Below are 27,906 nucleotides of genomic sequence, written 5' to 3' on the forward strand. Positions count from 1 at the left end.
TGGCACTCGCCCATGAGAGCCACCAAGGGATGGCTCGAACGAAGGCGCGCATCCGACACCGAGTGTGGTTCCCTCGCATTGACGAAAAAGTCGAAACTCTGGTCAACACCTGCCTGCCGTGCCTCATAACCGGAGCCCCACCAGATCCGGAACCCATTTTATCGGCGGAGAGGGGCTCTGGCAGGTGGGACGCAATAAGCATCGACTTTTCCAAATTACGGGAGGGCCTGTACCTCCTGGTGGCAATCGATGACCACTCGCGATACCCTGAGGTTGAGGTGGTCGAGTCCACAGCAGCGGACGTGGTCATCCCGGCCATTGAGAAGATGTTCGCGACACATGGACTACCAACCACGATCAAAAGTGATAATGGAGCCCCTTTCCAAGGGGTGGAGTTCAAACAGTACCTGCATGATCTAAACATCCGGTACCACCACATCATGCCCAGATGGCCACAGGCCAACGGCTACGTAGAACGCTTCATGAGAACACTCAATAAAGTGCTGAGGCTGTCCAAAGCAAATGCCAGCCCGTGGAAGGTTGACCTCTATCGATTCCTGAGGAACTACCGGGTCACCCCGCACTGAACAACGCGCGTCCCCCCCAGCGGATCTCATGTTCGGCACTGTCATCAGGTCGTCCATCCCACACCACCCCAGCAGGGGACCGGACGAGCTGGACGAGGTGTGCACTGACCGTCGACGCAGGGACGCCAACACAAACATGAGCGCCAAGAGGAGGTTGCGACCATCCGACCACCAAGTAGGCGATCAGGTGGTCATGTTACGGAACCCGTCGAAGTCTCCCATGGACTGTCAGTGAGACACGAGGGACCATGATAACTGCACAAAGGGGACATCGCCAGGTGACGCGCAACGGATCCTGGTTTAAGGCGGTGCCGTGCAACCTATGGACGGATGGGGAGTGTCCCCAAGAAGATTTCCAAGGCGAAGGACATGCGGATGACAGAACGTGGGAGCAGGGGAGCGAACTGGACCTGGGTGAGCCGGAGGTAGAAGGCGAAAGATCACCTGAGACTGTAGCAGCCGCCCCACGGGGTGGACGGTATGGCCTGAGGGCTGCCATGCAGCCGCCACCTCGGCTCAAGGACTATGTGTGGTAGGTGGAACTCTGGACGTTTGGAAATGGGAGTGTACAACTGCAGTTCCGTTATGAGTAGTAGCAGTAACGTTTGTGTTGGTGTGTTTTACTGTCGTGTTTTGTTTATAATAAAGGAGGAATGTTATATCCGCCCTTCGCCCCGCTACGAGGTGACGTAGGGCGTCTGAATAAAAGCCCCGCCCCTGCGCGAGGGAGGCAGTGCCGGGCACAGACCCTAGCAGCGTGTGTCGTGTCTTTCTTTCTCGCTGCGTCATGGAGGCCTACTGCTGCGGCCTACCACGCTATGCCGCCGCGCGGGGCAGGAACATAACAACCCCCATCACACCACCACCAATATTGCCTGATCCCTACTCGCGATCTACATTTTGGTGAGAATAATATTTTTGAGTAATGCCTAGATTCATATTTGTAGGAAACATTCTGGCAAATGTTGTATTCTAAAGTACATTGTGTTGTGTCATACTTGGGCCCATTCATACAATTACGCACAGACACTGGGCACGTCTTTACCCTCTTTATTCCTCTTATCACTGGTTTCCCTTTCCCTTCCCCCTGCCTCCCTCTCCCATTCCTGGTTTTGCTTTACCTTAAAGGGGCAGGTGCCCTTTGCTATGTAACACATTGGGCGAGTAATATTGCTCAAAACTGCCAGTTGCACAGTGAACTATGCATTTAAACTAATCCCCGTGCTAGAATTGGGCTAGGTATCCCCATATCTAGAATTGGGCAAAATTCTCTACCGAATCTGGGAAAGCCCAAAGAACATGTTGAATTATAAAAAAAGACACTGCTCACTGACCAACTGTTACCGGCATTCAAATACCAACTTCCTCACTCACAAGCGCTCCATCCCATTTTTTTGTTTTGTTTTACGTTTAAGGCCATAAAAGTGTACTTAACGTTTGATGGCTTCAGCCATTGTAAATTATGGAGTGGCAATTGCCTGTAGCACGTCCATTAAGAGGTGAGAAAGTTAGGAAATGCGAGAGGTGCTAAAGCTCCAGGCCATGTGGCACAATGATAACAAGCAGGGGATCGTATTGTACATTTTCTTTCACTGTGTTTCTTTCAGTCTTGATACTGTAAAATCTTGAGGTGATTGTTTTAGTTCACAATGTGTTGGAGCTTCATGATTAACTAATCAAGTTAGCATCCACCTGGGAGCAGGCACTCAATCTACACTGCAGGAGCAGTGCCCGTCGTCCCCCATCCTCACCTAAAATAAGCCAGTGAGCGCCTCAGAATTATCAGCGTGCCCAGCTGATTACACAATTGAAGCGAGGTGGACCGTGCTTTTCCTTAGTTGCATCGACTTCCTCATTTCCCTGAAATCCGCATCATTCAAGAATCCGATCTTACAAGGCAATGCTGTTTCTACATAATGCTTTCACTTTGCCAGAAAGATCTACTGAAAAACCACCCTTTTAAAATGGCCGCCGTGCACTTTTAATGCACACCCTTTCTACCTTCAGGCCCGATCACTGTAGCCTGCACCAGGAATGGCCACAGCATAGATCAAGAATCAATCAGCATTCGCCGGCAGGCGAACCCTGGCCTCCGAACAAAGGCACCTAACTAAGGAGCCTGTCCCGAGCCTCGCAGTTTCAGCCTCCACCTGGGAGCAGGCGCTCCATCTTAACTACATGAGCAGTGCCTGTCGACCCCTCCGGTCCCCCGTCCTCACCGAAGGTAAGCCGGTGAGCACCTCGGAATTATCAGCGTGCCCAGCTGATTACACAATTGAAGCGAGGCGGACCGTGCTTTTCCTTAGTAGCATCAGCTACCTCATTTCACTGAAATCTGCATCATTCAAGAATCAGATCTTACAAGGCAACGCTGTTGCTACACGTTGCTTTCACTTTGCCAGAAAGATCCACCGAAATACCACCCTTCTAAGATGGCTGCTGTGCACTTTTAATGCACACCCTTTCTACCTTCAGGCCCGATCACTGTACCCTGCACCAGGATTGGCCACAGCATACATCAAGAACGAATCAGCATTCTCCAGCAGGCGAACGCCTGCCTCCTAACTAAGGCACCTAACTAAGGCGCCTGTTCGGAGCCGGGAGAAACGGGGAATACATCTACTATAAGGTATTTTCCTTCCATACCTGCCCACTCACTGTTCTACTTGCACCATAATCCTCATGTCTATAACCAATGCCGCCACCCCATTGTACGCCTTTCTGCCGCTGCACTAACAGCAACACCACAAACAGTGGCCGTACTATGTCTCATCCCCACTTGGACTGCCGCCCCACTGCATATTAATAATCTCAAGATCTTGAGCGTCTCACTTCACAACATAATCTCCTTATTGCTACCACAGCATTCCAAGAAACCGTACTGTGGCATCCTACGGTCCAAACTAGCAACCCTACACCCGACCTGACCAGCTGCCTAACCCCTATAGAAAATGACCGCACAGCTGTAAGCCCATCCCACATCACCACTTCAGGCCAACATTTTTCACAAATGAGACGCTAAGCCACATGAGAACTCTACGCTACTCCCCGCAATTCAAAGGTTTCACCCTCTTACCTTTTAATAGTATCATGTTGTACAGTACACACACATATGTGTATGTTGTCCACACCACTGTCGCGCAGTGAAACTGCCTGTCTCCTCGAGAACACAAGGAAATACCTGCCCACCTTGGCTCTATATGCCCGTTGCGTAATCCATTGTTTTTTTCAAAGTACTTGACCACTCCATCAATTCTGAATGTACTTACCTTGCCAGTTTGTACCTTAACGATATACCCTAAATTTAATTGCTCTAGTACATGCTCAGCGCCACTTGCGATTATGCCATTAACTATCATGCCTAGTTCTTGCTTATACTATTGTACCAAGAATATTCTGCCTAGTTATCGAATTTAACTAACGTTTATTATTAACACTGTACCAACTGTATCAACATTCACGCTGCCCCCATTACATAGACTGTGTTTTGCATGCCTAACGTGCCACCAACTGTATTTGGTCAACGTGCACTGTCCACCACTATTACTACTCACTTAGTGTTGGACCCACCTACCTCTTCCTCCTGCCAATATGAGCCCATTCCGATGTATAGACAACGCCATACCCTGCTCACGAGGCACATTCATCCCAATGGTTAATGGCCTCGCCAGACTGGGATGTCACTGTCACCATCCTATCCCCTGCCCCACTCAGTTTCTGCCCAAAACCTCCACATTTCAAGTCACTCTGGCCCAGAGGAGCATGCATGGTGCCAACAGTAGCAACAAGTTTGTGATGACTACAGATGCCCCTAGTAAGGTTCTGCCAAACTCTGACTTCTACACCACCCCCAACAACTCTGAAGACCACTACACAACACCCAGTTCCAGACCCTCGCCAGCCTCCCCCATCACCATGTACCCCATTCGGGGAACCGCTAGGTTAAATAGACTACGAGCGTGCACCTCCCACTACGACACTGCTAGTCCTACCCTAAAGGCCTCCTGTCACACACAAACGCTAAAGCCTTGCACACCTACTCCTTCCAAAATAGAAACAATCCCGGCTATCCCCATACCCCAACCTAATAAATTAATAGTGAACTACAAAACTGCACCTGAACAACGCACCCTGCTCATGACCCCACAATCTCAGTCCACAGCCCCCCGACCCCATCCCACAGCCTCCTCATAGTTTCAAAGGTGCACTTCTAAATGTATGCTCACTTGGATTGAGTTCCATGACCTTATGCTAGACCAGTAATTGGATCTACTAGTTGTAACTGAAACCTGGTTGTACCAAGCCTCAGGCCCCCTACTAACGCTGGCCAGCCTACCAGGATTCAACATTACAAGGACCGATAGACTTGATGCACAGGGAGGTGGAGTGGCTATAATAGCCAAAACCAACCTGCAACTTAGACCTTGCCCCCTTGACTTAATAGAAGGATAAGAAACTACTCCTTGTTAAATTCACAATAAACCCAGAAACTACTGTTAACATCTTGGTCACTTTTCTGATAATGCCACTAACTGGATTAAATAATTCTTGGATAATAGACATATGAGGGTATTCTCCCCCACCTCCTCTGCTGACCCTGCACCAGTCCCTTGTGATGTCCCTCAAGGGTCCTGCATATCCCCCACTCTTTACAATGTTTTCACCAAACCCCTGTTCGATGTGCTTGACTATCTGGGTGTCACCTACACCAGCTATGCTGATGACACCCAGATACTCATCCCTATCATGGGTGACTACACGGTAGACACGAAAGCCTTAAATGACATATACCACATCATTCAAACTTGGATGGCACAACATGAGCTCTGTCTTAATGACAACAAGACAGAGCTCCTCATCCTTGGAACACAGCAAAGACTCAACAAGCTGAACCCTAGATTCAACGCCTTCAATATCGATGGAAACTCCATAAAAGTCTCCAAAGATATAAAACCCTCGGAATTTACCTTGATTCTACTCTGCATACACTTGAAGCTGATCACAGCATGTCGCCCTTTTCCCTCCTCTCAGAACTGCACTACCCTTGCTAGGACTTTGGTCATGTCCAAACTGGATTACTATAATGCATTGTCCAAGGCACCAACCAATACAACCTTGACAAACTCCAGATTGCACAAAATAACGCCATCCGAGCTGCCCTCAACATCCCTAGATCAGCCCATATCTCTGAAACTAGGAAGAACCATCACTGGTTGTCAGTCGCCCAAAGGATTTCAATAAAATCTCTTGCCCTGACGTACAAATGCATGAATAACCAGGCCCCGAGCTATCTGTCCTCCGCGGTTTATCCAGTATACCCCACCTCGCTCACTTAGGTCGTCCTCTAGCCAGAGCCTACTCATCCCAAGATTCAAGCTCCAAACAGCCGGTGGGGCCAGCTTCCCAGTTCTGGCAGCCAAACTGTGGAACTCTGTACCTCTCCCTATCAGAAACTTGCCCTCCCTGAATTCCTTCAAACACAAAGCCAAACTCTGGCTAGTCTCCTCTGAAGACTAATTTGACAGTCCGTTAAGCATGCCTACGAATGTATTAGTCTGCGAATCTGTAATGTGTGCGTATGCTAATGCTCAACTTATATGTTCTATTTATATATGCTTTGTAATGTAATACCTTCATGTAACCACTGTCTCAAGATACGCGCCCGGTAGCCTTTGGGCCTGGTTTGCGCTATACAAATAAAACAAATACAAATACAAATATACAAAGCACCCACTAATAACACCGACCCTGAATCAGGTATCCCACTTCTCCTTACCCCCCACCTCAAGCCCAGCACCAGGTTCATAATCCTTGGCGATATTAACTTAGGCTTCATCGAGTAACTAGACCACAAAGCTAATGCCCTCCACACCTCGCTCTCAGATATGAACCTCTCTCAGTTAGTCAATGTCCCTACTCACAACAAGGGCAGAGTACTAGACTGGTTACTCCCACTAAATACTCCTATCTCAATTGATTCCATTGTACCAGTTGATTGGACAGAACACTATCTTATTAGTTTTGCCCTTTTCAGCAATGAGAAACTCAGAAACACTCAGAACCGGACAGCAGACAGACTCACTGCCATTCTGGAGGAAGCCCTCTCCTCTAACACCCTTTCGAGTGACAACCCCAACTGTCCTGCAGACATCTACCATAAATGCCTAACAACTACCATTGATTCCCTAGCCCCACTTACAATTTAAACATAAACGCTCACATTTCTGGATCAATGACGAAATTGTACTACTCGGGCGTAACAAAATATCATTGGAACACATCCACAAAAAACCCTGTACCACTGATACTGCCAATGCATTCTTAAAAGCAAGCCAAATATACAAAGCAGCTATCGTAGCTCATAAAGTCAATGCCTTGAACACTCATATCAGCAATGCTGCTTCAAACTCTAAAGAGCTCTTTACAATACTCAGAGAATTGGAGAATCCCATCCCACCCTCTACGCATATCAACTTGAGTAAAGCATGGTGCACAACCACACAGAATGCTCTAGCCTCTAAAATCTGAGTGCTTCAAGTCAAAATCGCCACCAAAAGAAAACTATTGTCTAACAAAAACTCCCCCCACCTACGATTGACAGAACCAGTGACAATACTGTGAAGAAGTACTGGTGGGGGGGGCCTGTACTTCCGCTCTCTATATGGTAGAGGAGAGGCACAGAGGACCCCAGCCAAGATTCTCAATTGGTAGCGATGGACGAGCAATCAAGGCCTAGCTTCTCGGGAGGTGATGCAGGCTGGTTCTTAAGTACAGTGTAGTCCCCGAACCCCCACAAAGGAATGTCCACACACGGTATTACTGAAAACATATAATTAATATTCAAAGGTATGTACACGATCACAATAATGCACTTTGTACTCGGAAATCATCAATGATAAATATATACAATTCTAAAGTGGTACCACCAATGTTATCAAATCTCATTAAAGTGCATCAACTGTACGGTTAAAATGTCACACAGATCAATAACGAGGAAACCAGCCATAGAGATAGGAAGGAACGCAAGATGGTTGAAACAATAGGCAGATTTCTGACCCCTACCACTAGGCACAGTTCTGTGTGGCGATCCCCCCACCTGGGCAACCTGTAAATAAAGATATATAGCACAAGCCCAGTCCATATATTGTTCAATAGTCTTATTTCCTCCTATTAAGGTTTTACCCCCCCAATGTACCTGGTGGAGTAGAGTTCTTCGAAGACGCGTCCAAGGATCCTTCTTGAGTGACTCCCTTTAAAGCAGGAGCCACGGATCGTCGAGAGGCGTCGAAGATGGGGAACTTGTCGTTGACGGCGGCGATGAAAAGTTCAAGGGTGCCGAGACCCTGATGTCGATCCAGGCGATGCTCGTCAGCGACGTCCTGCGAGGATGAGGTGTGCGGGGCACCTCGGCGATGGATTGTTCAGGACCGCAAAGAGTTTCGGAAAACTGTGGCCCAACGAGGGCGTCGAGTCGTCGAAGTCTTTGAGGTCGTGAGGTGGCGGGAAACCCACCGGCGGATTCTCCTCGGCGCGTTGGTCGTCCTCGACTTTCTCCGGCGTGCCAAAGCGGTCGACGCTGCGGACAAGGGAGCCCTTGGATTCAAATGTTCTTAGGCAAAGGAGCGGGCTGCTTCGGTCGTCAGCGGCACGGCGTCAAGTGGTCCCCATGGCTGGGCACCACAACTTCGACGGGCCTCCAGCGGTTACACAAACCTGCGAACCCTGGTCGACGGCAATGGACTTCGACAGCGGCGAAGTCCGGGTGCTTTGCTTCGTTCTCCTCAGCGGTCCCGTCTCGGCAGCCTTTCGAGGGTCTGACTTCCACGGAGCTTCGGCGAAGGTTAGCGGTGCTCGATGGTCCCTCGGAGCACGGGAAGAGGGCGCCTTACCAGGTCCTCTCTCGGATCAGTCTTCGACGGATTCGGCAGCTTTCAGATCGGTCGAAGCAAATGCAACAGTCTTCTTCCAGGTGGGCGTCCAGGATCAGCAGTTCCAGTTACTCGTAATGTGAAGACACAGCTTCTGAACGCTTCTGAACAATTTCCAGTGGTGAGGGGTCCCCAGATATACTATCTTGTCTCTCATCCACACTGCTGGGTCACTCTCAGCAGCCAGTCATACAGAAGGGCATTCATGCAGTCAGTCAGCCAATCAGACACACAGTGCAGGCCATCCTCCTCCCTCTCAGACACTCACAACAAGAAATGTGGATTGGGACAAGTACCCAGCCATTCAACACTACGCACTGCATTCAGGCCAGTTTCGTGCAGGGCTGCCTCAGTCTTTGTCTCTCATCCCAGAAACCAGATAACCACAACAAGAAGTGCATATTGGGCACGCACTCCATTCACCCAGGTCCCACCCACAGGAGGTACCCACAACATACAATCGCGGGGAAGGCTCCAGCTAGTCTGGCTGGGCCTTCACAACAACACCATATATGGTACTTCCACCCAACAGCCAGTCAGGGGGAAGGGACAGAGTCAGGGCTTCCCAGGACTTTGGGAAAACAAGGTAATAGGTAATAGAAAGCAAGAGGCCACAGGGGCCATCTTGTTTTCCATCAGGAATCAACTGATTCCTATGGCAGAGCCGGGGTATCCCAAAATGGAGGATACTCAGCGCACCTGTCAAATTCAGCATGGAGCTGCCACCAGCCCATACCCTGCTCTGCGGGCCACCCACAGGCGCCCAAAAACATACACTAGGGGCACAGGGTTGTACCCCCACCCATGGGTGCCGTAAGGGTATCCCACGGGTACGTTCACCAAACCAAAAGAGAGAGAGCTGCACCGCCAGGAGTCCCATATGAACTCTAGCACGGAAAATATGACAGAACACACGATAAAAGGCAGTAAAGGACAAGGATACGGAGGCCCTGTCCCTCCGATGTATTTCCACCATCACAAATACCAATACCCAATTAAAATTCACCCCAGTAAGCCAAGACCAAGTGCTAGACACCATCTCCAAATTAAAAGCCTCCAATTGTAAAGGAGACGGCTTCCCAACACACATAGTCAAATTGTGTGCCCCCACACTCACACCCATTATTACCAGATGTGTTAATGCCTCTTTCAGCACAAACCCTGTCCCCACTAGCATCAAGGAAGCTTGGATCAACCCGCTCCTAAAAAAAAAAAAAATCTTTTGATGCAATAGTCCCCACAAATATCGTCCCATAACTACTGTCCTCTTCTTGCTTAAAATAATCGATAAAATAGCCTATTCTCAAATTCAATCTCACCTCGAACAAAACCACTTCCTAGGAGCTTGACAATCTGGTTTCCGTCCCAATCAGAGCCCAGAAAAGGCACTTCTGGACCTTAAAATCCAGATGGACTCCATAAGAGACGGCGGCGAACTACGCATTCTCCTGCTATTAGATTTGTCTGCTGCATTCGACCTAGTCGATCATGACAAACTATTTGCCACATTAGCTAAGGATTTCCAGTTCTCGCAAGAAGCCACCTCATGGGTCAAATCCTTCCTTGCTGATCGAACATCCTGTGTCTCTTTCAGCATGGAGGCCGCAGACCCCATCCCAGTACCACTAGGAGTCCCACAAGGATCCTGTTTGTCGCCTACGCTATATAATACGCACACTAAGCTATTATTCAGTACTCTGGGTGCATTGGTGTCATTTACGCAAATTTCGCTGATGACACCCAAATCCTCATCCCTATCACGGGTAACTATGACCAGGATACAACTAAGATTAATAAAATCTATGCAATAATCCAAAACTGGATGGCGATCAACAGTCTCTGCCTCAACGATGAGAAAACAGATACTCCTCATAGGCCCCCCAGCCAAAATCAATGCCCTCCACTCTGACTACTCGGCCATCAATATTGACAGAACCCCCATTCCAGTCCTAAAGCAGGTCAAAATATTAGGGGTCTACTTGGATGCAAACTTAACAATGTCCAAACACAATAATGCGCTATCATCGGCCACCTCCTACACAGCCAAACTGATTGCATTAAGTTGTCAATTCCTCACACCACAGAACTCTACCACACTAGCCCGGGCCCTCATTGTATCGCAGTTAGATTACTGTAATGTTCTACTACTAGGTACCACAAACACCAACTTGCCAAATTGCAATTGCTGCAAAATAAAGCTCTGCGAGCAGTCCTTGGACTAAAATAATCAGACTACATTTCCATTACCAGGAGGGAAGCCCACTGGCTACCTATAAAAGCCAGAATCCTATTTAAATCACTCTGTGAACCCAGAAATGTCTCGCTAATAAGTCACCTACATATCTCAACACCACTTCACTTTCAACAAGACATCATGATTACTTGGATCAAACAAATATGCACATCTACAAATGTTTCAGGGATGGGGGAAGCAGCTTTCCAGAAATGGCTCCAAAAATATGGAACACACTCCCATTACACACCAGAAACAAGCCCTCTCACCAATGTCGCAAGAAGTCCTTAAAAACCTGGCTATTCAACAAATTCTAGGCCACTGCACTCGTCCCCCTATCTGATTGGTATGTACTGTAACCCATTGTTGCCAGCTGTAAAAGTATTGATTTTAACTGTATCTACAGTAGCCATTTGTAAATGCATTGACTTTAACTGTATCCATTTATGCTAAGATGTCTGGAAATACACTGGCACACCCACAGGTTTGGGCGTATAATAAATGCAATAAAATAAGTAAAATAAAATAATGTCATATTTACTAACTGCCGCCCTCGACATTTACGGCAGTGCCTGACATCCATGAGTCCGGAGAAAGGGTCCTTGTATTTGGTCTGGCTGCAGTAGCAAAGGAGGGTATTTGAGATATGTCCCACACAACCCACCACCAATAGTTTACCAATTGTTTCTATAATAGAAGAAGCACAAATAGCATACTTCTCACATGACTAGTTGGATACATTTTCTTTACCCCCTTGCCTGTCATAGACGTCACTGGGATGACCCACTTGGTAAATCCTTGGCCCTGAGCCCCTGAGCTATCCCCCCCCCACCCACAACCTCCTAACTGGGGAGGAAGGCTAGCTCAGCAGCAACAAGTGTTACTTGGAAACAAGACAACGCAGCACAAAACACAGGTTCGAATCCCAATCCCACGCTTCGAAACCACTTGGTTTTAAGTGTGTAATAAAGGAACAATTAGAAGTACAAAACGCCCATCACTCTCCAAAAATGTGTTAATTTCCAATTACTTCAATGAAATTACCTAACCAAAAAATATGACCAGCTCACCATCTGTCCCCCCCAAGGGCCTGAACAGGCCAACTTTGCAAGGGTGTCGGGAATTTTTTTCAGTAAGGAGAAATCTTGCCTATTTCCGTTAGCTTGCCTCCAGGGGGTTAAAGCGAGAGAACTACCTGAGGTGGGGCTACCATGGTGTCCAGAATCCTCCAGGTATCTAGGGGTACACATCATGCACACATCAGAGGGTATGCATAACAGGAACACATTGGGAGTGGTAAAGGGCCTAAGGAGGTCGATGACATTTTGGTCTAAGCTCCCATTGTCGCTCATGGGTAGGGTTGCGATTGCAAAAATGATAGACGTAATCCATATGTTTTGGGGCTGCACAAAGGTACAACGTTTTTGGGCTCGCATTGAGCAGGCGTGCAGAAGGGCGTGGGTCGCTAGGTACACCTGGTCCCCAAGTGAGTGTCTTATTGGGGCATACCCAAAGAATAGCAAGCATAAGCATGTCATCAAATTTATGGATATGGCGTGCATTTTGGCTAAGAGGTGCATCGCAATGGCATGGAAGTCAGCGGGAGGCCCGAAATACATATGCTGGCACAGGGAGTTCGAAGCCTGGGCCGAAATGGATTCCAGAGTGTGGGTGGGTGTGGTGCGCAGTCGGGAATAAATCAGCAGTGGAATTTACGAGTCCTGGAGGATGTTAGTCTGGGACATGTTCCACCCGTCAGATGACAAACCATGTGAAGGCTATGACACCCTGAGAAAACTGGTAGTAAAAATTAACTGTACGAGGCCGAGAGCCCAGCTACGCACTAAGGTTTTAGCCACCAAGAGTGGCTTTGGAGAATGCCAAGCCCCAGAGGTCAAATATGCTGACTGCTTAATGCCACTACAAACCCAGCCTGATTACGGAATAAGTGTATCTGATACCTAGTTTACATGTGTGAGGAAAGTTGTTTGGTTCTTTATATGTTAAAAAGTTATACAGATCCGTAAACAGGCATACATGTAAGCGTATTAAGTTTGTAACCAGGTACTGAAACGGAATTATATAATTGTATGTTTATGGCAGGATTTTATGGAACAATGGGACCTCCATATGGTAGTGGGCTCACAGGAGGGTGTAAAAGAACCATATATAACCTGGAGAAGAGGGAACTCATCCTCAGCCTTAGACTATATCTTTGTTTCAAAAACTCTGCATGCTTCGCCCTATACACTAAAAATAAAACAGGAGTCTGGCAGTGACCACAGTAGACTGGAGTTGTCACTCGAAAATATTCTAACAACAGAAGCTGAACGAGAACTACAGTTGCTTGAGGGGAAGAAAGGAAAACTTAGAGTCGTAAAATATAAAGATGGGGGAACTAATTTAAATGGAAAACTCAAAATGATTCCTGAACACATATGGCAATCACAATGCGATCCACACCGATTTACCAACTTTCTATGGGCAACCCTAGCACCCAAATACTTAGCGGGAGAAGCCAAACAGAAACACCTGCACGCCTTTGACGAATCCACACAAAGAAGAAAAAGAGAGCATAGGAAAACGTTAAGAGACATCAAAAAGGCAGGACTTTCAGTGGAGGATATGAAAACTGAAATAAGAACCCAAAAAGCCAATTACAAATCATGGTCGATCTCACATAATGCTCTTCGGATACAAACAGATGGCGAGCACATACTTAAAACACTCAGAGAAAAAAACAGCAAGAACTTCTGGGAAGTAATGAACCAGTTCGAAGGGGAGCACGCACAATCATTATGTAACTTAGTTTCAGAAGATGGCTGGGTGAGCTACCTGACAGAGACATATAAGAGCGACGACACCCGCGAATTTAGACCCAAACCAGATATCCATTGGCAACTTAATTTCTGTGAAGAAGACATACGGGAAATTATAGCCAGTTCCTCATCATCTAAAGCATCGGGTCTAAACGGCTTGACCTATCAGGCACTGAAAAGCGAACCAACATTGTGGTCAAAGTTATTATCCGCTCTCTTTAAAGAAATACTAAAGCAACGAACCTTTCCAGCATCTTGGAAAACGGCCCTTATAGTACCTTTCTTTAAATCCGGGGATCGTCGTATACCAATGAACTATAGACCGATAGCATTGCTGGACATTGAAAGCAAAGTCTTCATGAAACTATTACTGTTTCATGTCTCGAAATGGGTCGATGATTTTAATATTCTATCACGCTTTCAAACAGGATTCCGCAAAGGCCACTCAACATCTATTAATGGCCTGATTCTAAACATCTTGAATGAGCAAAAGAGAGGGGGGAAAAAACAAATGCTGTACGGAGCCTGGATAGATCTGTCTAAAGCTTTCGATCAGGTTGAACGAGTCTTATTGTGGGACAAACTCCGGAACTGGGGAATGCCAGAATCTCTTCTATCAATTTTAGTGGAACTTCATAAAAACACCAACCTAAGAATACGGCTCGACGCAATGGGTCATCTGTCTAGACTAGTTGAAGTTAATAGAGGTGTAAGACAAGGGTGTTTGGGGGTGCCTCTGTTCTTCAACTTGTTCCTGGCAGATATGGGCCATTTTCTAGAAACGTCTGCCTTGATAAGCCCAACACTAAATGGGAGGAAAATCTGCTGGTTGGCGTATGCGGATGACATAGTTCTCCTCGACAGAACACCAATTGGGCTACAACACCTACTTGACAAACTGAACGAATATGTAGGACTAAACAAATTGACAGTTAATCCATCTAAATCAAACATTTTGATTTTCAAACACTCATTGTCAAAAGCAAAATACATAAACTGGAACATGGGAGGAGAACGGATTAAAACAGTAGAAACCATAAAATATCTGGGATATAACATCTATGCCCATCCAGCAATATACAAAGTAGAAAATGAAGTGTTAGCTAAAATAACACAATTCACATCACAGATGATTAAGTTAAATTACAAATTTTGTAAGTTCTCCATTTTGCCTCTGGTAAAGTTCTATCTCGCCAAAGTGGTTCCAGTTGTTCTATACGGACTAGATGCAAAACCGGATCTTTGGTTCATAAACTGGGACAACTACGAGGGTCGCCTCTGGAAAAGAGTTTTGGGTCTCCCAAATTGTGCATCCTTAAAAAGCCTAAGATTTGAACTAGGCCTAAAATCTCTAAACTGTATGGCCGACTGGAAGCTCATTTCACTGTTCAGGGAAATAACACTAAGCAAGGACTCGACGTTGTATGGAGACCTCAAACACGAAGCACTATTGAAAAAATCCACTATTCTCATTTCGCTGGAAAGGAAAACGTTGGAAATGCTAAAGAAACTGGATCTAAATGAAGAGACTCTGGCTCTAAATCCACTTAAAGTAAAATGCAGACTAGAAGAACGGGACTGGATTGAAACAGTGGAGAAAGTAAGAGAGGACCCAACTCAAAACATATTTTTGAAGGGAGAAAAGAAACTTGGATCTCTCTCATGCTATCTACTGAAATCTCCAAATAGAAAATTGCGTTCAGACTTCCTCAGAATGAGACTGAACCTCGTCCACTGTGGGGCTGTTCTGGTAAAACGTAATCAAGGGCAGATGGCAATAAAATTATGCTGAATCTGCTCAAACCCTGCCAAACAAACGTTAAAGCATATCCTAATGGATTGTGAAGGCACCTGGCCTCAGCGACTAAGATTCTTTAGAGATCTGGTACGGAGGGAGGAAGACATAGTTACAGACTTCCTCTGGGACAGAATTATCTCAGGGAAAAATGCTGCACTTACGTTTGCAGCAACCGTGGTGCTAATAGAAAGTGGTCTGACAATCTAACACAACGATCCAAAGGATAAATGTACCTAAGCATGGAATTTACAGGACTAGAAAAATTTGGCAGGGTTGGTGGACAGTAAGAAATTTTAACACAAGTTTTGTCTTTTTTTTGTACCTAATGCAAATTGTTTTGTATTGTTTTCCCTTTTGTAAAGGCTTAAGCCAAAACAAATAAAAAAAAAAAAATAAAAAAAAAAGTATGTTTATAAATGCCAATAAAGAGAATTTAAAATAAAAAATAAAATAAATACGCTGTGTAAAGGTGCCAACTATAGGGCCACTCACATCATAAGACCATGCTGTAAGGCTCGGTTAAGCAAAATGAGTTTCATTTGTTTTATTTTTGGGCGTAGTGGTGAAATAGCATTTTCAGAATGTGCTCTCCTGAATTCACATCAGGGTATCCGTTCTTGAAAAGATTTTGCATTTTGAAAATGTTTATTTTATTTTTTATTTATTATTTATTTATTGGGTATTTATAATGTGCCTATACAGCAAACAAGGCGCCACACGACAAAAGAGGTGGTGGGGCGACCCAGGATGAAGAGTAACAAAAACGGTCATACTAGGCCTTGTGTCATTCGGATCATGCAAGTGCAGTAACAAATAGTGCAAGGAATGGTCTGGATCCGGCTCAGTAGGAGCATAGCCCCCCCCAAGGCTCTAGTGCAGGGGGTGAGGTAGCCCAGTAGTGCAAGTGCAGGTTAAGGGGTGTGGGGGGCGAGGGGAGAACAAAGTGCTTGGGTAGACCAAGCAAGGAGGGCCTGGTGCCTTGTAAGACTCAGAAGGCAGCATGCAGCCAGTCAAATGCGGCAGAGGGGGACATTAGCAGGGGAGGGGGAGAGGGAAGGAAGAAGAGAAAAGGAGGGTCTTTAGAAGCTTCCGGAATTTAAGGAGATCAGGCTCAAGCCTGAGAGGGGCAGGGATGCCATTCCAGAGGGAGATTCCTGTGGAAAAGAGAGATCTCCCTCCCAGTCTCTGCTTGGCAAAGAGTCTGATCTGCAGAGAGTTGGAGCTAGCAGACCGAAGGGCTCTAGAAGGGAGGTATTTGGGGAGAGGGAATTGAAGGTAGCAGGGTCCAAGGCCCCAGAAAGTCTTGTGGATGATGCAAAGGGTCTTGAACTTGATCCTTGCATCCACCTGGAGCCAGTGGAGATATTTTTGGGCTGGAGAAATGCGGTCCCTGGGCTTGAGGCCAAGGATAAGTCTTGCAGTCCTGTTCTGGATTAGTTAAAGGGGGCAAAGGAAGGATTTAGGCAGATTGAGGAAGAGGCCGTTGCAGTAGTCCAGCCTAGAGAGGAACAGAGCTCTGGAGACAATCGTTTTCTGGTGTAAGGCGAGGAAAGGGAAAATGCCTCTGAGGAGGTGCAGCTGAAAGTGGCCTTCTTGGCAAAGTCTGTGATGTGAGGAGTCGAAAATGAAACCAAGGGTTTTTGCCTCATAAGAGGGGGAGGGGCCCATGGAGGGCGGCCAGAGAGTAAGAAGGAAGAATGGAGGAGGGGTCCCATTAAGAAGTATCTCAGTCGTGCTGGCATTAAGGCAGAGATCTTTAGCAGCACACCAGTGCCTGAATAGCAGTAAGCTGTCAGGAATGAGAGGGGGAAGTGGAGGGAAACTTAAAGGCGAGCTGTGTGTCGTCTGCATAACACTGGATTTGAGGAGAGAAGGAGGTGATCAAATGGACTAGAGGGCCGAAGAGCCACGGCCAGAGGATAGAGCCCTGAGGGATGCTGCAGGTGGAGACTGTGACTGGGGAGAGAAAAGGGCCCAGTTGGACCTGGGAAGGTCAGTCAACCAGTCCAGTTCCGTGTTGCCAAAGATATCAGAGCCAATTTAGAAGGGAAGGAGAGTTGATGACTTGCTGTGTTTATTAACTTGTGATGTATACAGCACCATTTGTCAAAATGCTACTTTGTGACGTGTCACGAGGGAAGGAGGGGGACAGGGAGCGGGTACAGTGATCATTGACAGGTCCTCGTACATCAGAACAGGTGCAGAGGTGGGGGGGATACTCTGCTAAAGCATCAAACGAGTGCCGAGGGAGGAGGGAAAACAAGCTTAGCCCATCCCTTATGTGGTTGACGAGCTGTGGCCCGAAAAAAGGAAGCCTTGGGACAACCAGAAAGATGGCTTTCACATTAAAGTCGTGCAGCCTGGCCTGCAGGAGGTGAACGCTCTGCTGCCCAGCATGAGTAAAATCAGTCTAATTGGAAGATTCTTTAAAAAGTAACTTTTTCCTGAAGTTGAGAGGTTGGCGTCGTGCTGTAAATCAGGTGGGGGGAGTTCCACAGACGGGTGCCTCTTGCGCTGCTTTATCGTTTCCAGAAGCACTTGTTGAGATTGGCGACTTAATTTTGGTGCAATTGAGGCTCTTAATGTTCTGAATGGGTGGTACCTTTTGAAGAGTATAAAGGCACTTGCCATGAAGAGACTTGCGAATGAGGCATAAAGACTAAATTCCGTTTTTTGGTCCCTTATTTCAATTCCACGATTTAACGGCTAACACCACACAACAAACGTGTTTTAAAGCATGTCCCAGTAATACAATGTAGGCGTTCCGTTCAGTGTCCACAACAGCTATTGTGAAAATGTAATCCTAGAGCGCCACCTGCTGAGAAGGGGCGTAAACTACGCCTGTATCATGAATTCTGCTCTTTAGATGTAAGACAAAAGTAGATGAATTGATTTCATACTTCCTAGTTTGTTTCGAAAATGGAATGGACGTGGCCTAAAAAGTGCGTGAACTCAAAGGCAACATGTGTAAAAACTCAGCTGGATCGCTATAAAGACCGCAATCACATAGGAAAAATGCCGGGTTTGCACTGCACCATTTACCTCAGTCTCCACTCCCTTTAGATGATAATAATAGAAAGTGTTCTGCTATGAAATTGGTTGTTGGTTTTTGCATTTCCCAATTCCCCATTCGTACCAGCTTTTGTAATTCTATGTCAAGAACTAGAGGCTCGGATTATGCTTTCTCTTATCTTTATTTTCTCGAGCAGCATCAAGTAACCATCCCAAACTGAACGTAAAGCAAAAAACTGAAAATCCCAACGTAGTTTGAGTCTTTAGTAGTTCTCATTGTTATTGATCCTTAAACAACACGTGACTTTTCTACACCAATGGTCCATAACCAACACTATAAACACTGTCCACATCTTAATTCCTCGTCTTTCTTTGCTGCTCAGGCAGCCAGTTAAGTATAATTTTGCTTATCTAGGAATTCTTTGTTGACACTTGGGGTTATAATAATTGCAGCAGTGCTAACGTTGGGAGGAGGCTCAGCGCGAGCGCAGCGTGATAGGTAGGTGTTTGGGAGGGTTGCCAGTGATAGGGTCGAAAACAAAAGGATTGAATGCCTTTTGATCGACAGTTAAAGGATCGTAAAAAAGGGTCACATTTTTTTTGTTTTTTTGTGGGGGTTCCCCCCCAGCCCCAAACTAAAAAATATATATAAATAAATAAAACAAAATTCTACCCTTTTTTTTGGATCCATTTGCATTCGAGCAAAAGGTAATTCGATCCTTTTTTTTCGATCGTTTGACTGGACACCATTTGGGTGCATATCCGCAATGCCGACACAGAACTCGAGTGAGGTGCGTCAGGGCGGTGTAGTTCCGTTGCGCCTCTACTCTAACTTTCGTGTCTACCAGTAGTGCACCCGCTGGCGAGAGAGTCCGAGAATGCTTATAGATAAGGATTTCCGAGCGGATCGTACGTTAAAGATGGACCGACACAATCCTAAAGATTAAGCGCAAGGCGCGGAGCAAAACGAAGCCTTGAGCTTCCTTCTGTCATATTGCTCGACAGAGCGTTGTAGCACCACCTGCTGTCATACGTTATAGACGCCAGAAAAGCAGTTGTTGACGGGCACAGTCCCATGCAAAACCCTTAAGGCACAAAATGCAAAGACCCTCCTACCCCCCTTGGGCACGCCACAAAAATTGAGAGTAAGAAAAAAGCAGTGAGATCCAGGAGGAAAGAGCAGGTGCCAGGACACATCCTCCGAGTTCGCTTGAGGTTGACGATTGGCAAGATCACTCCTCTGAAGAAAAGAGCTCCTAAGAAAGAGAGTAAGAAAAAAGTGAGATCCAGGTGGAAAGAGCAGGTGGCAGGACACTTCCTCAGAGTTCGCTTGAGGTTGACGATTGGCAAGATCACTCCTCGGAGGAGGAGGAGGAGGTAGAGGTGATATCGTCCTCCAGTGATGAGAGGAAGAAAAGAGCTCCTAAGAAAAAGAGAGCCACGGATATAGGAGGAAGATACTGGGGATGATTTCAACCAAGATGTACTGGTTCACCCACGATCTGCGGAGTGGGAACCGCCATCTAAAATAGCATCATATCTAAAGAAGCGGCTGAGGATGCCGCTAACGAAAGAGGCCAGGAACAAACTAAGGCTGGAATGCCTGAGGCCTCATCTTCCGGAGGGGAAAGCAGAGTCTCCGAAGATTGATGACAAGATGGTAACATTTATGAGTAAATATACAAAGGATATGAAAAAAGGGCTGGATAGGTCCTGGCGATCATGCCAAGACAAGATGCTAGATGTTGTCAGGCCTCTTACCGGGTAAAGGCACTTTATATATATATAACACATCAATATCATTACCAAGATACTACAGATGGCAGATGAGGCTAGAGACAAGAACAAGACCATTGACCCAACAATCCTGAGAGGCTGGACTCGGAGGGCGATCTGCCTGTTAGGCAACACCAACAGTGCATTAACGACTGAGAGACGAAGATCAATCCTCGTAAAGATAGATCCTAAGCCCAGCGAGTTAGTTACGTCAGAGACAGCGGTGGCGGCTAAAGGAAAACTATTTGGCGACTCCTTCATAAAGGAGCTAACAAAGTTTGCCAATTCGTATGCCGCCATCGATCAGGTGTCCCTGAAAAGGGTGTTTGGGAAACACATTTTTGGCTGGGCTGACAGAGGAAGGGGCGGATCGGCCAGCCGTCATTCTTTCAACAGGTCCTTTAACGACAGAAATCCGTGGAGGCAAGACGACCGAAAAAACCAACCCATTCTTCCCATCAAGAGAAAGCGGGAGAGGAAGGGACTGGAGGCAGACAGAGTGTCAACAGCAGCTTAACACAGGTGAGAGCAGAAGCTCAGGCGCACAGTGTGTGAGAGAGAGTGCCCGCGATAGGCGGGAGGCTAGGGAAATGCGTAGTACAGTGGTACAACATATCATCAGATGCTGGGTTATAAATACAGTTCAAGGTTTTCAGATAGACTGTCATTCAAGCCCAATTGAAGAAAAGTGGCAAATGAGTTAATACAGAGCACAACGGACAGTTCACTACTAGATGCAGAATTAGAGGGTCTAGTGCAGAAGACCGCAATAGTGCGAGCGACAAATTTGTCAGGGAGTTTCATAAGCAATATGTTTCTAGTAAGAAGCAAGCACAAAATTAGACCAGTTATACATTTAAGAGAGTTGAACAGCTTTGTGGTCTACAGACATTTCAAGATGGAGGGGATATTACAGCGAAGGGCCTGGCTTGTCAGGATAGATCTCAGGGATGCATACCTGCCAGTGCCAGTTGCAGTAGAACAAAGGACATTTCTAAGATTCCGATGGAAGGAGCAGATATCGGAATTCACATTTTTGCCCTTCGGACTGGCGTCGGCCCTGTGGTACTTTACAAAGTTGATGAAGCCTGTAGTGATGTCTTTAAGTGAGCAGGGGATACATTTACCTAGACCACATTTGCGTAATGTGTAAAGACACGGATTTGATCAAGAAGCAGGTAAAATCCACAACAGTTCTGCTACTTCGGTTAGGGTTTTTGGTGAACTGGGAGAAATGCTTCCTCCAACCCAAACAGACCATGGAGTTTCTGGTTTTCATAGTGGGCACCTCTCGAGGGAATGACATCAAGAAAGAAATGAGGAATATTCTTAACAAGAGAGATGATGTCGCTGCGGGAGATAGCCAGACAAGTGGGGCGCTTGGCGTCTTCAATCCAGACGATTTTCCCAGGACCACTCCACTACAGAACCCTTCAGACATTAAAGATCCAACATCTCAGGAGAGGCGTATCTTACGAGCAAAAGGTGCCCTTATCGCAGGAGATGAGAGAAGAGCTGGAGTGGTAGCTACAGCACAGAGGCATGGAGCAGGAAAGCAATATTTGGCTCATCCTCAGTCCTAGTAATTGAGTCCAATGCCAGCAGATGGGGCTGGGGAGCCCGGTGTGGGGATCTGTCGACAGGAGGCAGCTGGTAAGAGAAGGAGTTGGATCTACACATCAACTGCCTAGAGTTTCTTGCAGGCTTGTTCGTAGTGAAATGTTGGACACAGGAGAGGGCTCAATGTTGTTTTCTCCTGCAGATGGACATTTCCGCAGTCAGACACATAGTCAGATACATAAAAAGACTAGGCTGCACAAGATCCAGGATGTTGGCGGAACTGGCAAAGGATTTCTGGCACTTATGCCTCCAGAGAGGGGTGTCAGGGATGGCAGAATACCTACCGGGTCGCCAGAATGAAGTAGCCAACTCGAACTCCAGGTTTCTCAGAGCTGCCAGCGATTGGAAGCTGGATGAGAGAGTATTCCAAAAATTGACGACAAGATGGGGACCATTTCAGAGAGACGTATTTGCATTGAGGTTGAACAGACAGATACCTTGTTTTTTCAGCTGAAGGCCAGATCCCGAGGCATAGGTGACGGACGCATTTCTGCAGACTTCGGGCCCATTCACGGAGTATGCATTCCCGCAATTTTCAATGATAGCGAGAACGCTGGCCCAAGTGAGGAGACAATGTGTGTCGATAACTCTGATAAAGTCGGATTGGAGAGGCCAAGCATGGCGCCCAGATCTGCTGCAGATAGGTTATGCCAATCCATTTGCTCTTCCGAAGCTCGACCTGATAATTCGAGACCCTACGGGGGACAGTCATCCCCTGGTGAGAGCAGGCAGCCTCAGCCTCATTGCATGGGCAATCTCAGGGGATCGTGGACTAGGCCAGGACTATGGAGTGAGGCTGAACACATCTTCGAGGAGTCCTGGACTCTGGGGACCAGGAAGGCTTACAGGTCAGCATGGGCATACTGGCAAAGCTAGTGCATGGAGAGAAACGTTCATCCCGCTAGAATGGATAGCACATTTCTCGATATGCAGACTGCTGAAAGGTGTCAGACTGATCAGACCTCCTAAAGAAAAATATGACCAGCTGTGGGATGTAGAGTTTTGAGGATGTTCACAGCATGGCCGGACAACAGTGAATTATCCAGGAAAGAGTTATCTGCGAGAATTACAATGCTATTATGTTTATTGTCGTGCAAGCGAGTATCGGACATGAGAGCATTAGAAGTTAATAAAAGATATTTTTCTTCCTCAGGGCTAACCTTTTATATCTCAAAGAGAACAAAAACGAATCTGAGAACGGTATCTTATGACTCATTCCCAGGACAACCCAGACTATGCCCGGTACGATGTTTACAGACATACGAAAACATGACAAAAGACATGCGACCCATAGGGGTTTCACAGCTGCTTATTGCGCTGAGGAGACCCATCGGGCGGTAGCTCCCGCAACTCTTGCAAGATGGATGAGATGGGTGATGAGCCAAGCAGGCATTGATGTAACGTGTAATGGTGCCCATTCCGCGGAAGGCACAGTGACGTCTAGGCATTTAATGTGGGAGCCCATTTAAAGGATATTATGAAGGCAGCAGACTGGTCGAATTAAATGACATTCAAGACATTTTATTTCAAACCAGTCGCAAAGATGGCAACATTGGTGGTAACTAAGCTTTGAACAAGCATAATCCAAGCCTCTGGGTCTTGAGAAAGAATTCAGATTTTCAACACATACGTTACAAAAAGTCATAATTCTATTAAAGACACGGGGCGAAGGATGATCCCACCCGAATTATCGTGAGCAATGATAAATGTTATGATATAATGTGTGATGCAATTCTGTTAAGCAAATGTTAATGTAGCACGATTACCCACCGAACTGTACAAGATGTCTGAGATGTGGTTTATATTTCAGGTTCCATTGCGGATAACAGACAGGGACATGATGGTTCAGCTTGGAGGTTGACTACAGTTAGCGTTTACTAGTTGGGATGCAAAAGATGAGAAGACCAGCGAAAGAAAAAGGAGGAATTATGATAGTGGACAGTGTTTATAGTGTTGGTTATGGACTATTGGTGTAGAAAAGTCACGTGTTGTTTAAGGACTAATGACAATGAGAACTACTACAGACTCAAACTACGCTGGGATTTGTAGTTTTTCGCTTTATGTTCAGTTTGGTATTGCTACTTAATGCTGCTTGAGAAAGTAAAGATGAGAGAAAGCATAATCCTTTGCCGCCATGTCTTTAATAGAATCATGACTTTCTGTAACGTATGTGTTGAAAATCTGAATTCCATTTTGAAGGGACTGCAAAATACCATTGTGCACCCAATGCCTGGACCGCAGGTCATTGCATATTTTGTGTCCCACTGATGTCAGATTCTTTTTTCTGGTAAACAGGCTGAATATGGATTGTGAGGGGCAACGCAACCCGAAGCTCAGCAAAAGGGACAAGAAGTTGCTAAGAAAGCAAAATAAAGCCAGGCACACCCTGCTAAGGCACGAAGGCATCGAAAGCGTGTCCCACGCCACTCAGGTGAGTCTTAAGATTGAGTTTATGCTCTGCACAGCGCCCATAACAAGATAACAAGAGCTATCAATTCCTTCATTCATTTACCTCACACACAACATGCTCTCCTTTGGTTCGACAGAGGGAGCCTAGATGACTTAAGCCATGTACGCGCACATTAATGGACCAAATACAATACAAGATGTGATAAAGCCCACCCACCGAGGCAGCATGAGCTCTGTGCCGGCTAAGCAACTCATTTGAGCAGTCCAGAAAGTACAGCCTACATATGGAGAAGGATCTACCACATGTCCATGTAAAAGAAAAAAAAACAATGGCGAGATTGTGCAACCCCTAATTACCCGCAATCATTTCAACTCATTAAAACATCTTCGAAACTGCAGTGGTAATTAAAGGAAGCGAAGGTTCAGGATTTGGGCTGTTATCTATCAATTGTGCCTGGGACTATTGACTTTATTGGAAGCATAAGCCATCCCAACCCATGAAAAGTAATCCCAGTGAAGGCACACACGATGTTTAAAGACTCACACTGGCATCAAACAGCGTTGTTTTGCATTAAGTGACTGGAAGCTATTTTCTTCCCGATTAAGGCCTTGTTAAACATTTTTAACATTGACATTGGCCCATAAACTGAAACCTGGTGTCAACCCTTTTTAGTTTGGGTATAAGGTGTTGCTTGCGACAGCTACAAGCCTAAACTATTGCAATAGAGTACAGATAGGGAGTAATGGCATATGAGGAGGGGCACAGAGGAAGGGCACTGAGGAATAACATACAAGGAGGGGCACAGAGGAATAACATACGAGGAGGGACACACAGTATATAGGTGGAATGAGCCCACCCATTGTTTGTTTGTTTGTTTGTTTATTTATTTATAAAGCGCTCCATACCCAGAGGCAGCAGGGCGCAAACAGAAAGAATATGCAAGGCTTACAATGTTACAGAAATATACAGTTGTGACAAATTATAGACATATACAATGAAAAATTACAGACATGTAAAATATACAAAATCCTCAACCATAAAAAATATCAATATCTATACAGCGGTATATAAGTATACAATTATGTACAGAAGAAGGAAGTGGGTATGATTTTGTGTGGAGAAGATGGTGTAGTAATAGTGCAGTGTCATGAGCTTAGGTAGGCACTTTAGTATGATACTGTAGGGTAAGTGGTACTACTAGGAGGGGTGACTAGGGTTGTTGGAATTAAGATGATTGATGAAGTTCCTTCTAAAGTGAAAGTAGGGTTGGTCTGCTCTCAGGTTATGTGGCAAGGAATTCCAGAATGTAGCAGCTTTCACAGGGAAACTATTGCCTCCAATGGTGGAGAGTTTGAATCTGGGAATTATCAGACAATTGGAGTTGATGGTTCTAGTCTGTCTAATTGATGACTTTCACTTTAATTTGTTTCTTTAATTGTCTGCCCATGGCCATGCTAATCCGTATGGCCATCCCCACGCAGTTCCTGCCCCTAGCTACCCAAAACATCTCCTCATGGGAACTCTTTGTGCTCGATTTAATCAAGCCTTACCATCAAACTGTGCAGTTGCAGTGCCTTTCAGTGTTTTTCCAAAGCAGTCTTCTGAGAGTTAATGACTTAATTGGACCTGCAAATGTGGAACTGGTATAATATAAATGTCATAACCAGGTCTGCCTTCAACTATGCGTGTCCTTCACTGAAGTTCTGTTATAAACGGGCATTGGCAAAGCCAACAGTTTTCACTTGTGTATAAGTATTAGGCATATGGCAGGCACAGCTAATGGCAAGTTACTTGCACCATTTTGCACCTACCACCATCAATGGCCAATTAATACCACTATGGCAGTGCCTGGCAAGTGCCTTTCCTATGCCTACACAAAAGGTCAAACTGTTGGTATTGCCAGTGCTTGTTTAGGTTGTCTCTAAAAATATTCCCAAAAGGGAGATTAAATAAACACTCCAGTGGGTCATTGTTAGAGGCTGTAGTGTAGTTTATGTAAGTGTAATTTATGTAACTAGAAGAAGAGGAGTGTGAGTTCCTGGTGCAAAGAATTTGAGTTATGAGACGTTTTCATATCCTCACTGTGTGTTTGTGTGTGTGTGTGTGGGTGTCCACTGTTAACTCCTCGACTGCAGATTAGCCACTGATGGTATCCCTACAAAATATCCCCACCAAAAATATCGCCGTACATATTGCCGTTTGTCTCGCCATAGGCAATATTTTTGGTGGGGATATTTTGTGGGAGCGGGGGTCGCAGGGGTGTCACCCGCACATTTTAAAATAATTTGGGGGCTGCAGGGGTGTCCCCCGCAGGGTCCATGGGTCAATATCGCTGCAAAAATATGGTGATATTTTTGTATCACGATATTTTTGCAGGGATATCAACACATGGAACCCCACTGCTGCATTCCGTTTTGGCAATAGTCCTGCATCTTTTGTAAAAACCCAAGGGATACAGTAGTAGTAATAAACCTTTTTTTCGATTTCTCCATTTACAAAATAAAAATACACAGTATACCATAGATAGCCAGACAGCGCCCATATAATCTTAAAATCCCGAACACCCCACAAACCTACTGGTCAAAATTCAACCAAACATCCCACCGTCAAAATCATACATATGTTTTTTTTAAACTTCAGTTTCTTTTTTTGTATTCACATTTGTATTAAAGCCAAAAAATCCAAGCAAACATTTTTGCATAAACAAGGACCTCCTCCCCACACAACTGGTCAGAAGAACACATGGAGAACACCACAAATGTTTACATTTCTAGAAACCTTCCCCATATCTCCGCATGAAGGTTGCTTTTCTTATTTCTACACAGAAGCACCCTTTCCACGAAAGACATTTTATGCTCATCCTCCAACTGTACAGAATTAGATGGGACTCTTTCACTTTTCCAGTCCCGCAGTATTATTTTCTTTGCAGATAATGATGTCCTGAAGAACCAACTTCTCTGCGGTTATAACAGCTTCCTCATTCTCACCCAAAATAATGGACGAAAAGTCAAAATCTATATCAAGCATCAAGACTTCATTCATTGTCATTGTTACTTCCTTCCATCCTTCCAGAACAACCTCAACCCGCTGCATAACTATATGTTCTGCTTTTGCATCTCCAACAGGCCTCTGAGTCGAGCAATCCCCTTCTATGGAGCTTGACCACAGTCCATTACACTCTATTTAGAATGTTGATCTACCTCACCCTTTCACCAAGGTTTAATGATGCCAAGGTCACTTTCCTGCATAAGTCGTCCCATCTACACACGCTCAATTCTAATCCAATCGCTTTTGACCACGAATTGAGGAGAACTTCACTTACCTCCTTGTATTTCACTAAGTGTTTTATATATCTTAGAAGCAATAAGACCATCCAGTTAGAATTCCAGCAACCCCAAGGTCTTTTTCCTCATTCGGTATCCCCTCACCAACAGCCCTCTTCAATTTTCCATATTCAGCATAGGTGCAATCCTGCAGGCCCCTCTACGCCGACAGCCTACTAAAAGGGATCCATTTTTTTATTCACAAACAGCTCACCAAGCCACTGGATTCCACGCAGGAACCAATTTGGCCAGAACAGCTTTTCCCCCTCCAACTCAATCTCACGGTTCAGCCATAACAATGAACATGAAGAATGGACGGCATACTCTTTTGTCAACTCCTTAATCCTACGCCAGCACTCCTTCAAGAACTTTGTTGGTGGATATGATTTACATCCTCTTG

At 45.8% G+C, this 27,906-nt stretch overlaps 1 protein-coding gene across 2 annotated transcripts in view; it reads left to right on the forward strand.

Annotated features, from left to right (window-relative positions):
* ALKBH8 (alkB homolog 8, tRNA methyltransferase) overlaps positions 1–27,906 on the forward strand; it is a 1,077,261-nt gene that overhangs the window by 43,262 nt on the left and 1,006,093 nt on the right. For both annotated transcript variants that reach the window (XM_069640672.1, XM_069640671.1), the window contains exon 2: positions 24,069–24,204. In XM_069640672.1, the coding sequence (XP_069496773.1) occupies positions 24,076–24,204 (129 nt within the window). In that variant the 5' untranslated portion in view covers positions 24,069–24,075. The remainder of the gene's footprint in view (positions 1–24,068; positions 24,205–27,906) is intronic.

Source organism: Ambystoma mexicanum, chromosome 7q (assembly GCF_040938575.1).
Source record: "Ambystoma mexicanum isolate Mex_15411 chromosome 7q, UKY_AmexF1_1, whole genome shotgun sequence".
NCBI lineage: Eukaryota > Metazoa > Chordata > Amphibia > Caudata > Ambystomatidae > Ambystoma > Ambystoma mexicanum.